The sequence below is a fragment of the Camelus dromedarius genome, chromosome 3, assembly GCF_036321535.1.
Source record: "Camelus dromedarius isolate mCamDro1 chromosome 3, mCamDro1.pat, whole genome shotgun sequence".
Taxonomy (NCBI): domain Eukaryota; kingdom Metazoa; phylum Chordata; class Mammalia; order Artiodactyla; family Camelidae; genus Camelus; species Camelus dromedarius.
In genome coordinates, this window is record NC_087438.1 from 103232235 (window position 1) to 103246214 (window position 13980).

The window sequence follows — 13980 nt, forward strand, 5'->3', positions numbered from 1 at the left end:
GTGATTCATGCTTTGCTTTATCTACTTCTATGATGCCTGAATCCTTTCAAGTAAAAAGGCATTTATGCATTATTTGCCTTATAAATAAAGACATAAAGGCAGAGAGCAACATGAAAGACAATACAGCTGTAGTGAACCAACAGACCTCCTAACTTGGGTGTCCCTGGCCCCGACCTGACTTCTGCAAAGTCACATGAGCAATGCTACTCTCCTCAAGTTTCCTGTACAGCTCTCCTCTTAGGTAAAATACTTCCTGGTGGTATTCTGTACTTAGGGACCCAAGTTTTGCCTTCCAGACCACCTGGGAGTGCTCAGCATCCTGCTGCAATGCTCCGCATGAGAGCCCTTGACAGCTTTTCCATGCTTCACACCCTTGTGCATCTGGTGACGGCCACAGAGCTGAGACCCTTGCATAAGAGGAGGAAGTGGCCTGCCATTCTGCAACTACTTGAGGTTCATGACTTCATGGATTCAAGGCAGTGAAATCAGCCATGATGATGGAGGGGGCTGCCAGGCCCCCAGCACGAAGCCCAGTACACCTGGAAGGCATCCTCTCACAGGTAAGGCACTCTTTGGCACACTCTTCCAGCAGACCTTATCTTTCTCAGGTGAAAATCCTGCTCGTAGAGGCCCCTCCAGACCCTTAGACTCCATGCATCGTTTTGCCTCTTACCCACAAAATCCTCATTTCTTTACGTTTCCTAGAAGCAATCAGGTCTCTGTCTTCTAAAGCATAGAAATGGGAGTCTGACACACCCATCCTTTTCCAGGACCCATGATGATCTTTGCTCCAAAGAAACCATTTGTACCAATTAGTTGTCCATGGATTTCACACATCACTCCCACTATTTCCATAGTGAACTCGCAGCATAACAATTAAAGGGTTCCTGGATTATTTACGACAAACTCCTAGTGGTCTCGTAATAAGAATCTGTGCTTCCACTGGGAGAGTTATGTCAGAATTGGTTTGTTAGGTCAGAGCTGATTTTCAGCCTCATTCTAGAGTTCTATTGGAAAGGCAACAGAAGGAAATTTGGTGGTAAAAATGACAAGCATAGTGAAAGCAAACTCATCTTTTTTAATGGGAGATGGGTGGAGCACCACCAGAGAGTTGCTCTGGCCAAAATGAGGCTTCAGATACCCCCACATTTATGTGCAAAAGGACATCTACCACCACCCAGCTGCCCCGTCCCACTTCTTTTTGCTCTGCTCCAGGAAACTCTATGAGCTGCCACCAGCTTTGGAGAATGCATGACTGCATGGCTCAGTGAGACCATCTCAGCCCAGGCTGGGAACTGCAATGTGAACGTCCCAGACAGCAGGTGAGGGACATGGAGAAGGCTCTAAAAATCCAGCTAATTTTCATACTTTCAATGCTCAATTCCGTAAGTATTTTTCTTCTTTTCTTATTAGAGAGTAGAATAAATCTACAGGAGTAAGTCAGCCAAGGATTCTGGCACCGGGTAGGGAAATTCAGCTTCCTCTCTGCAGGTCAAAGAGGAAGGCCCAGGCATGCGCAGCGCTGCACTGGGAAGAGATGGACCTGGTAACTGAGTAGCACTGAATAAGTACCACGGGCATGTATGCAGACGGCAGAACATAACCTGCATTTTTTCCCCCTAAAATCCAGCCAAGCGACAACAGGGGTGGGCAAAGAACACTTGCCTAGAATCAGGCACTGGTTTCAATCTGGTTCTGCCACGTATAAGTATGTGACCTTATCCAAGTTTTCTCGCTTCTCTAAACTTTACCATTTCTTATTCTGATAAATGGGGCTAACACACCCATTCTTTCAGAGTCACTGAAGGAGATTCAGTGAGTAAACACATGAGAAACACCTAGGAAAATGCATGGAATACAAACGGTACTCAAGGAGACAGTACTTAGTTCTCCATCCCTTGTCTAAGTATCCAAATTGGACCCTTAGTTTCTTTGCAAATGTAAATGCCAGAGTCTAGGAATGTCAGTCTACAGCTGTGCTCTTTTCATTGAGCATCACCAATATTTTGACAGGACGGGCCTAATATTATTCACCCCAGGTTCACTGGTACATTTCTGACCAGCTCTCATAAAGGGCTCAGGATCGCCCCTAGGGACATGGATGCTAATAATGAATACTTGCTAGTGATTTTCAATGCACTCTGGTTATTATGTTCAGTAGCAGAACAGTTCCTATCCCCGGAAAGGTCATTTATAATAGTATAAGGCAGCTTCTTCCCACCTTCCATTTCAAATTTTTCTGAGAACAGCAGAGAACTCAAACATTCATCCATATGCATTGGAAATACTATTCTGATCTGGCATTTGCATAAAAATACCAAAGCAACTTAAGGAACTGCAAGGCAGCTCTCCATCATGACACCACCTTCTTTTATTTTTCCGAGGCCTTCCCAGCACCGTCATATCAAAAGCCATTTTCATGTACCTTCCCAGTTTTATTCATCATAGCTTCCCTTTTTCTTGAGTGTGTGTGGGAAGGATGGGGAGGGCGGGGAGGAAGCAGCGACTTTCACTTTCTCACTTTGATTCTTTTGCTTCTAAGAAGTTGTCACATTTCACAGACTACACAGATCTCAAGTTTGGAGACCTTCTCAACTCACCTCACCCAAGACTGGTCTCTTCTTATTCTTAAACATTACTGAGAAATGGCCATATAGTGTTATTTGAATACTTCAAGTGTGTGGTTAACTATGCTTACACCAAGGCATTCCACTGTGAGGTACTTTTTGTTACAATTTCCTTAAACTGAGCCAAGATCAGTTTCCTTGTCATTTTTCACACATTGGCTGAAATTCTGCCCTGGAGTGCTCTTCTCCCAAGCATTTCATCTCTTCACATTCTTTTAAGTACCTTTAATATGCCGATAACATCCCAAATTACACATCTAGTCCAGATCTTTTTTCTGAGCTTCAGACCCAGATATCCACCTGCTCACTTAAGAATCTTACTGTGAGACCAGATGACTCACATGCCTGATCAATTTCCAAAGTCTTTTTCCAGTCTCAGTGGGAAGCCCCATTAATGCAACCATTCTCATGGCAAGGTTCTGGGAGGCCATCCTCGATACCACCTCCATTGACTTCTCCATCTCCACCTATCTATCACACCATGTAAGCCCTAACCATTCTTCTTCTACAGTACATCTCAGATCCACTGAATTGTCTCCATCTCTACTGCTGCCACCATCCTAGAGTATGGCCTCCTAATTATCTCCCTGCTTTCACTCCTATTCACCTTCCACCCAGCCTTGTGACCCTATTCTGTACAGCCGCCAGCCTGAGCTCTGAAAAAACAAACCTGGTCACATTTTCCCCCTGATCAAAATCCTTTAATGGTTTTCGATCCATCTTTGGATAAGGTCCAAGCTCCTTATGGCCAACAAAGGCTAAACGTGACCTGGTCCCTAAATAACTCTTCAGTTTATTTTCTTCTTCTTCTTTTTTTTTCTGCAATATTTTATTATGAACATTTACAACCAAATAGCAAGGTTGAAAAAAAATTACAGTGAACATCCATTGACTGACCACCTCAATTCTACCATTAACATTTGATACTTGCTTTATCATCTATCTGTTTATCCATCCCTCCAACCCAGCATTAATCATTCTTGGTTTTGGTCCATTTCAAAGTAAACTGTAGGCTCCAGTCTCATTCCCATCACTCCTCCTCTTGTACCCTACATTCAGCGCTAGGCATCTTCTCATTCTCTGAATCTGTCAGACTATTTTATATCTCTGGGCTTTGTACCTCTCGTCCCTTCTACCAGAAATGTCTTCAGCTCTTGCTACTTCCTGACTCATCCTTTGCTTCTCAGCTTCAATTCTGGCTGAGAGGTGGTCCCTGAAACCCTAATCTAAATTAGATCCACCTTTCTGCCTTATATATGATCTCCAAGCATCGTGTGCTTTTCCTGAATATCACTTATTACAGTTGGCAGCCATACTTTTGTGTGTGTGTGAAAGAATTTGTTTAATGTCTACCTCCTCCACGAGACTGAAAGATCTGTGAGAACAGAGCCCATGTCTGTACTGGAACAAATGGGATCACCTCTGCAGGAAGTCAACTCATGTTTGCTGAAGGAATTAAAGGCAGAAGGAATCAACAGTTCTACAATTATAATGTATTAATATAACAACAATACATGGACTAAGTGAATTTGTTCTTCCTTTAATATGTACAAGCAGTAGAAGTCTTTTAAGGCCTTGGAGAGATGATGAAACTTACTGGCTGCAGCACATAACCAGCAAGTACATTAAGGCAAATTGCTAAATAGCAAAACCATGCCTGGTGGCTGAGCCAGGAAGAGAGTGTGGTGGGTTTTAGTGACTTCTCTGCCATTTCCACTAGCCCTTCCCCTCGAGACCACCCTTAATCAACAGCAATCCAAGGAGAAAGTGTGCTTGCAGTGCAAGAGCAGCTTAAGTAACAATCTCAGCAGCTATAACGTATTGAGGGCGTTTATCTGGGTCTGGCTCTGTATCAGACACCGTCTTGAATGCTTTCCCTGTGTTAGACATTTTTTTTTTTCCTGTGGCAGAGGTCCTGCTGTTATTCCCATTTTACAGCTAAGGAAACTGAGAACAGAATAGTTATTTTAAAACATGTTCCCTGACTTCCCCTTCTAACCAGACTGCCATTCCTGGAAACACCACTTACAGAGAATACTTATTCTGTCTGTGGCCCCAGAGGAGGAGTAGAAAGATTAATCTAGAAAACTCTCAGACTGCTCTAATGGAGACAGCATTTCAGTTGCTTCTAGCAAGTCTGATGCTTTTCGTAATGTATAATCCCATACACACACTTACAAACTATCCCTGCAAAGAATTTTACCCTTGATGGGAACAGAGTTTTATACACAAAGATAAAACCATTGTGGTCTTCCCCATAAAGGGAGCTAATGGTTAAAGGAAAATGAGGCAGAGCAGAATTTCTTAGTTGAAGTGCATGGCCTTTAGACAGTCTTGAGTTGGAAGACAAGTTTTTCCCCTGACTGTGTGACCTTGACAAATGAGTATCACCTCTGGACCTTAGTTGCTCAGTTCTCTTATTCAACAATGGAAATAACAACACCCACTTAGCAAGGTCTGGCTATACTGAAATGCTACTTAGAGAAAGCTCAGTAGAGTGCTTGGAAAAGAGAAAATACTCAAAGATACTGACTTTAAAAAAGGGACGAAAAGATAGGAAAAGGTAGAGGAGAGCAGTAACTTAATACTCAGAAGAAAAGAAAAGTCATAGGAAATATCTAATAAATGCACATCATGCATTCTTTTCCCAACAGAGAGAGAGAGGAGCTTGGGTAAAAGTGTCCTTTAGCATTTGCATTGCTCTTAGCTGGATGAACTTGCCTGCAGCTACCACTTACAATGCAAATTGAGCTTAGAGTCCTTCACACTAACTACACAGCAAAAACCTTTCAGCTTTAAATAGAATACTGCAGTGTGGCATGATCCAAGCAAAGGAAAGAAAAATTCAGAGATAAATGTGAAGGAGATTTTGGAGGAAAAAAAATGTCTGACGTATCTGGGCAAGATAGGCAAATGCAGAAATATCAAAGGAGACAAAAAGAAAAGAAAGTCTATAGAAGGACCTAGAAACAAATTCCCCAGAAAGTGGGTTTAAGTTAATAAAGGGGAAGAGAACTTTGGGGCAAGCCCCCAGTGAAGGGGATTTTAACAAAGAATATTCTGATCTGGTGTTCCTTCAAGGTGTACTAGCACTTTTAAGGTATTCATCAGAAGAGGAAACACCCTTCCCACGCTGGCCAGCACTTAAAATGCAATTAGGGGTTGCATGTAAAATGGCAATTTATATTGTCTCAGTTCTATTTTTTTCTTCTTTCCAGACCTTCCGTAAGATCAGGTAAAAGAAATCGGAAGCCTACTGCGAAATAAAGGTCTGTTTAGTTTTGAATGTGGGGTGAGCGTGCATGCGTGCATGCATGCCATAGAGGTGCGAGGGAAGGGAGGGATCTGAGAAGCTAATTTGGAAAGATTTTAGAAAGTTCTTCGCTATACACTCATGCCTCATTTTGGACTATATGAATTTTACCCAGAATCAGTTTACAAAAATGTCATAAAACAGGAACAAAGACTAGGTAGTATCTAGGGTCCTGAAGGCAATATGGAACACCGTGTTTAACTCACTTCTTCATTCTACAGATGACACTGCTCCACACGTTGCCTCAGTTTCCCCGTCTTCCCAGCTAAGTTCCTTTGCCTGCACTTGCAGGCACAATGCAGCACAGAAGAAAACACAAAGGCAGTCCCCTGTCTTTGTTGCCTCAAACGCAAAAAAAGGTGTGCCCCCCAAAGACAAAAGACCCAAAGGCAACTTCTCTTTTGGATGATACGCTCAGACACGGAGCTCACTGTATCCTACCTGGTAAGCGAGTCAGTGACAAAGCACTAGGACTGGGGAAGGACATCTTATAACCACGCTGTCACCAGGCAAGTAAAAAGAATCAGCAAATATGGTGCTTGGTATGGGGCAGAGACAAGCTGAACATCTTAAAAGCTACTTCCAAGCCCCTGAAGGCCAGAGCTCATACAGTTCTGCTTAATCTGTCTAGTGCCATGGACCTATGTATAGATGTGACGCTCACCAATAAAGACGATGAATGAATCATATATTTTCAACAGTGCTGGGCATTCTTTCTATCTAAAACTTCCAGGGACGTTTATAGAAGACGTTATATTATGTGTCTTTTTATTTCAGAGCCTGAATTCTTCTACATTTCTCTAGTAGCATTGATTTAATACTATAGAAATTTTATCATCCAAGAATAAGAAGGATAAATTAACATGCCTTATTACATTTCCCTGAAGCACATTCACACATTTTCCTCCCTTGGATATTACACTGTGACTATGCAACACTTTACAGGAGTAGTTAAAGATAAAGGCCTACAGGTAGAAAATGAAAGCAAAAATGCAAAAGTTTGGGTATCTGGGAAAAAAATGCTTCCTCTCTATTCCCACACAAAAGGTGAATGATTCCACCTGCTGACTTCCCCTGCCTCCCTGAACCTCACTCAAGCTAATATCAGAACAAGCTGGGGAGGGGGGGAGGGAGAGAGAGGCACGACAATTTCACCTCTTGGCAAAGCTCGGCTTACTGAACCCTCTTGCTTTCTGCTGGCTGTTGATTCAGCAGAAACTACTGCTGCAGAATTCATAATGGTGATTTTTAAAGGCCCCACTGATCGCATTGCTCGCCCCACGTGTCAGACTCATTCGATCGCCGCCAGAATACTGTTCCCCCAGCCCCTTTTTATATCTTGCTAATGCACTTCCAAGGAGGAAGGCTTCGCCCTTTTTCAACGAGCCTTCGGGGCTTTTGATTGTCTGAGCAGGTAACCCGGCTGGAGAGATGAACCGGCAGGAAATGAAACCATGCCCTCCCTGCAGCCACCGAGACACGTCATTCGGTTCCAGGAGGGGAGAACCCAGGGTCCTCTTGGGCTCCCTTCCTTCCAATACCCCCCACCCCAAGACTCCTGCATACATTTTGCGCGAGGGGTCATCTGCCTTTTGGGGGTCATTTTTCTAGCCGGAGCCCCACCCTGAAAAACCTAATCCCCGAGGGCCATTTTAACTCCCGGGGGCGCCGGGTCCACCTGCTGCTATACTCCCGGATCGCCTCGCGGAGCCCGGGATGGATGTGGCGCGCACCGGCGGCCGCCCCTGCGAGCCGAGCCCCCGCCCCAGCCCCAGGGCCTGGATAAGTCTCCGCCGCCACACGCCCCGCTGCCCACGGAGCACAGCGATCCGCAACTTGCGCCCGGCCCCAGCGGCGGAATGCGGCGGGGCTGGCGTTACCTTCGGTCGCATAGCTGTGGTCGCGCAGGAAACTGTTGTTGATTTTGCGGGTATCAATGTCCTCCTCCATTGACAGCAGGCTTACTTGCGTGGGAACCAGAAGCCGGCAGACAAGTATCCATGATCCCTCCCCGCAGCCAGTCTCACAGGAGAGGGGGGCAGGGGAGCCAGTGGGACTGCACCATGGTCCGAGCCTGAGGAGGAGACGGGGAGGCGAAGAGAGACAAAAATAAAAACCCGGCAATGGAGCTGTCACCTCCTCCACTCGGGATCTCCGAGGCTGCGGCGGCTCCTCCCGCGGTGCGCTCACTCCAGCTCCAAATCCCAGCGAGGATGCTGCGCCTGCCTCCGCCGCCTCCGGGTGCCAAGATGCGCCGTGCCCCGAGGGGTCTGGTCCCGCCCGCCGCCCCGGAGGCGCTCACAAGCAGGGCTGGGGAGATGCCCAACAGGTTCCCCTCGTTGGCAGCCGCTCCAAAATGCAAAATAGGGCCCTCCTCCCCCTGGGAGAGCGGGCAGCCGCGACAAAATGGTGCCTTTCTGGACCCGAGCTGCAGTGGCGAGATGGCAGGGGCAGGATTCAGGCTGGCCCGGCCCGGATGAGGGTGCTGGTCCCGCGGGAGGATGGCTCTGGCTGGCGGGGGCTCGGCAGCCGGCGGGGAGCTGGGCAGGGCGCTGCGGCCGGCGCCAGCGCACTCACCCTCACACCCACACGCGCGCACTCGCAGCAGCTGCTGCTGCTTGCTGCAGGAGGCGGCTGGAGGCGGCTGGTGCATTAAAGGCGAGGCTCCTCCCAACCGCGTCAGCAGCCCCAGGACTCTTCCCTAGCAGCAGTGGTGGCCGAGGCAGAGGCTGCGGCTGCTCTCTGCTGCAGTGGGGCGCACGCAGCCGCGAAGCGGCACCTGGGCGGCAAGCAGCTAGCTTGCAGGTTCACGGCAAAAGCACAGACGAGCGCTTCCAACCTCCCTCCTCCCGTGCCGCACAGCTGAGGGCGGCGTTTACTCCAGCACCCAGAGTACCTAGCTCGCTGCCTTTCTCGGGACACCTGTGCTACAGAACAGCAGAGAGAAGTAGGTTCCCTTGGGTAGGCAAGAAGTCTACATCCCGGTCCCTGTTGCCCTTCTTCTATGATGCATGCGATCCCTTGATGAAGTTAAAGGGCGAGGCCTGGGGTTCGAAGCCCCACAGAGAGAGGTGAGTTTCATAGCCTAGCTGAAGCCCTCTCTGCGCTAGGAATAGAAGGGGGAGGAGGGGCCAGAACTTTCCTGCCATCACACCCCACGTCTCCCTTTCCAGAGTCACAAAGATGTTGTAACTGTGATTAGTCAGTCCGAAAAAGCCCACCGTCTCAGCCGTAGGAACAGCTGATGTTTGCTCTCCACCTGAAAGGTTCGTGGGAGCCCGGCGTTGGAGCCCTGTGCCCACAGAGAACCACTCCTTTCCGGAGGGAATTTCAAAGATCCAATGAATACAAAAAAAAAAAAAAAAAAAAAAAAAAAAGTCCTGTCTTCCTACTTCAACTAGGAAGAAAACACAGAATCCCTACCTCCCCGCCACGTTTCCCCAAATTGCAAATCACTAATTCCATATTTGAATGAAAGTGAGATCATTATTGTTATGAAACAACTAAGGTCATTTATGAAGCAACCCAGCTCACATTTTGGAAAAGAAATGTCCCGGGTTTCCTCCTGTAGAAGGTACTCATTTCCATGGGTGAAACTGCAGGGAGAGACATCAGCGACTGCTTTGCTCAGTTAAGCTCCACAGGTTTAGCTGGATGAGCCCACAGAGACCTGTGAGTTAATTATATACATACAATGCTTCGGCTAACACAATTAAGAAAGTATTTGAAGTTCAAAATAAATGGAAAACAAGTCCTTAACTCAGGTTGGGAATTGCCATTAGATTTCCATGAAGAATAGAGGCTTCTGGCAGGTGGAAAATGGCATTGTCCGCACCTCCAGAAAGCAACCTCCTATCGCTGGGAGAAGAGAGTAGAAATAGTCTTTGATATAATTTGGTGTGTGTGTTGGTGGGGGGTGGGGGGTTCAGCTTAGAATAGATTCCATTTTATTCTCATCTTGTGATTAAGTCCTACGTACTTGTTTGACTGTTTCTGCCAAATTCACATATAAAATTCCAGGAACAGAGGCAGACTGGTGCAAGTTGATTTAATCCACTTCAGCTCCACTTGCCATGGCTGGTTCTTCCACATCATGAGCTGTATCCATCACCAAGGCTCCAGGGGTCAGCTCATCTGTAGTTACACAGTCCAGCTTCTGTTGCAAATTATCATAATTGCGGGTGTGGGGTGGGAAGAGGGGAAAAAAGCTAAATTCATCTCCAAGTGGTGAGAAGACACCTTGCTTTGAGTTGAAATGAACTTTCATTGCCACCTTGGCATGGTATTTGAGATATTCTCCTCCATATCTTTGTACAACGTGGGCCAGATTGGAACAGATTTGCAAGATAAATCAGGTGGGCCTCGGCTCATTGGCCAGGATGCACTTGAGCAATTTTCCACTGTAACCAATGGGAGAAATGTCCCCTCCATCAATCAGGTCCCCTGGTTTACTAAAACTTCCCTTTCCTGTTTCCTGCAAAATTCATCCTACATTTATTTTATTCGACAGTATGGGCACTTCTTCCCCAAGACATGAGTTCTGAAAAGGCAAATTAGATGGCTCTCCATTAAATAGATTAAGTAGATTCAGAGGGTTCTATTTTGTGAACGAGTCTTTACTATGGGCAATGGGGAACTAGCCCTTCCAACCAAAACCAAGAAAAGTACAGCCCTTGGCTTTGTGTGTTAGCACAATGATGTGCAGTAAAGGAAGTCAGTGAGTGAAGGCAGCCCTGTGCAATCCTGTGGTTCTAAGAGGACTACACAGACCACTTCCCAGAAGACTCGCTGACCTTCTTTCTCCTCCTCCAACAAGTCAAGTTCTTTCCAAAAGCTTTTGGCATTTGCACATGCCATTCATTCCCTGTGCCCCTTCCTTGTGTTCTTGGCACTCTTCAGCATCTCAGCTGAACTGTCCCGACTTCACTGAGGCATTTCCTGACCACATCATAGTCCGTTCCTCCAGTATTTTCTATCGCTATACCATTTTCCCCACTTTTCTTCTTCGTGGAATCTTGCATTTTGTAACAGTTTACTTACTATTGTCAACCAACCTTTGTAACTCTGCTATTAAGTGTCTATTAGTAGATGCTCAATTATATTTATTGAATGGAGATAAATATTTCTTAAGTGAAGGAGTAAATTACTGAATGTGTTCAGTGATATTTAGGTTTTAGAGTTCTACATTTATTAAAATTCTCACCCCCCCAAACCCCAACAAGAAAACGTGTTGTGAGCCAGTATTTTTCTAGCTTGTAACTCCTATTCCTATTGAAGTAATTGTCCTGCCCATTCCTGTATGCATATGCACCAAAAATATTTACTGAGCACTTAATATACACCAAGAATTGTTTTAGGTACTGGGATATTTAAAACAGAACAGAGTCCCTTTCTTCACAGAACTGAAATTCTATCATCTGATTGTGGTAATACGAGTTTTCTTAGAAATAGAACAAATGTATTATAAATCAAGAGACTATAGCAAAATGTTAAGTGCCAAGGCTCTGCTATCAAGCAAAGCTGATTTTCTGCCACTTACTATTATGTCCTTGAGCAAGTTACAAGATCTCCCTAAGTCATTTTTTTTTTTAATGTATTAACTAGGAAGAAAAATAGTACTACTTAATGGAGTTACTGTGGGGACTACATGAGATAATACTTGGAAAGAATATACTGCTGTCACATAGCAGTTATTACTAACTACTCACTATTATCAATAGTGAACAAATATTTACACACCTACCACAGGAGGTCCTGGGATAGGACGAGAGATTCAGCAGCAGCAGTGCTTAAGATGTACCGTCAGTCTCTGTCGTCATGGAACTTATGATCTTGTTTACAGTTTATGTAAAGGGGGCCACAGGCTACAAGAGGGGCAGCGGAGGTCACTCTGAAAGGATGACCTCATTCAGGATTGTGCTTTACACAGAAAAGGCCAATTACAAATACACAGCCTTCTTAAGTTACACAATCCAGCATGACAGCCTGTGAACACATTCTTTTTTCCATCACCTTTGTTACGTTCCCCCTCCCCCAATACTCTCATATACCCTCACCCTAGTCAGGCTCGTGCTGCCTACACTGGAACCTTGTAGGTCATCCTGTCCAATTAGCACATTAAATATCTAAAATTTAATTAAAACCTTTGACCTAAGCCAGCCTGGAGATTCTTAATACAGGCTTTAGGTGTCAGAGAGTCTTGGGTTTTTTGTCCCACCTCAGACATTTATGAATTTCATGACCTTTGTCAAGTAATTTAACATCTCTGAGCCTCTGTATTTGCAAAATGGAAGAAAATAATAGGAACTACTTCATCAGGTTGTTGAGCGGCTTCAGAGACAATGTAAGGAAAATGCTTAGTACAGGCTTGGCCAGTAGCCAGGACTCACTAAAAGGTCACTTCTTTCTCCTAGGAGTGGCTCATCGGGGTTTCTATCTGCAGAGAGTTGGGGAGAGGCACTACAAGGCAGTCACTCACGTGAACACAAGTGACCTAGAAACCTGAGTGTTACAGCTATCAATCTGCCTTAAACGAGCACTAGAAACTGGACATACGAGATTTTACCACCTTGCAAAAAGCCCTTTATAAGCCACAAAGTTCTGTGCCAATGGGAGGAATCAGGATTATCCTTTCTTGATTTTCACATTACAGAGGTTCAGGCCTGACCACATTTGTCTATCATGGAATCACATGAAATTTCTCTCTAGGATCACTCAGCCCTGAATGCACAACTGTCTCTCTGAGGTGGTTTATGTTGCATGCCCAGAGGATGACCTGGTTTGCAAGGTTTGCAATTCCTTTTTGTGCATGTTACAACACGTAATAAATACCACACGAGTGAGCCTTTAACCTAGGAGAAGAAAACAAAACATCTTGCCCTCAAAATGTTATTAATTCTAGATTCTGGATACTTAATGGATTTCACTGAGTACGTTTCCTCAAGTATCACAGTACAGCAAGTTATGGGAGTAAATAGTGTTACACTGGAGCTGGTGTGTACTGGCTGTAGAAAGCTGACTGTACCAATTACATCTTTTTCCAGCTCTGCTTTGAGTGACATCACATTGGTTGCTTAAAATCTGAAATCTGCCATGGTGGGATATTTATATCATATAAATTTTTAAAAACCTATATAAATCAGGGCTTTGGCTTTTTTGCGGGGGCTGGGGTGGGGTCGGGGTGGTGTGTGGAGGAGAGCTGATCATCAAACATTTACCAGTATGCCAGTAGAAACACATTAATTGCTGATATATCTTTCTACTGATACCTGTTATCTGTTCAAATTTCCTCTCAATTCCTCAACACTGCCTCCCAAGCTGTGTCAATTTCCAGTATACTGCACCATCCAATCAAACTTCATAATTTAAATAACTTAAATAATTTAATTTAAATAACTCTTAAAATCCTACCTTTGCCATAAAGATTTCCCATATCCATCAGAGGAAACCTAATGCCTTTGTTTCACCCCCTACAGGCTGGTTATGAAATTGCCACGGTGGATCTGTGACTGATGGCCCCTAAATTCTCCTACAGCTGACGCCATGAGGAAAGCTGCATGCCCACTCTTTTCTACTGCTTAAGCTCCACTGTCACCTGACTTTTGCCCTGAATTTGACTAAATGCAAACCAAAACCATCCACTGTGCCTAATTTCATTGATAGCTCTTCTGCTTGCCTAGTTAGGATATCGATGCAATGATAGTAAAGGTACAAAAATCCAAGAGTCCAGACTGGAGAGCCTTTTCTCATTCACAGGTTTGAGTTAAACTTAGGCTGTCTTATTCAAGACAGTTTTATTTTGCATTACATTTGTCAGGTATACAGTGAGGAGTTACAAAACCAGGTTAGTTAGCCAAAGCTCAAAGGGTGCTGTCTAGTACCTGATTACATGTTTCAAAGTAAAATTTCAGTATAATTTAAACAAAAAAAAATACAGATTAGGAAATGTCCTTAAATTTCTTTAAAGTGCACCAAGCAATAATACTTTACAGAATTCATCCTAAGAAAATAATCATGATGTGGGCAAAAATTTCACCCTGA

General features: G+C 44.8%; 1 protein-coding gene across 9 annotated transcripts in view; it reads right to left on the reverse strand.

The window, feature by feature from the left end:
- Positions 1-13980, reverse strand: part of PPP2R2B (protein phosphatase 2 regulatory subunit Bbeta) — a 424199-nt gene that overhangs the window by 252773 nt on the left and 157446 nt on the right. For 4 of the 9 annotated variants that reach the window (XM_010990344.3, XM_064484417.1, XM_031449286.2 and 1 more), the window contains one exon: positions 7821-8014. The exons of 4 other annotated variants lie outside the window; for them this stretch is intronic. In XM_010990344.3, the coding sequence (XP_010988646.1) occupies positions 7821-8014 (194 nt within the window). Of the gene's footprint in view, positions 1-7820; positions 8015-13980 lie in introns of those variants that run through there. One more of the 9 variants, XM_010990347.3, reaches the window with a different exon arrangement.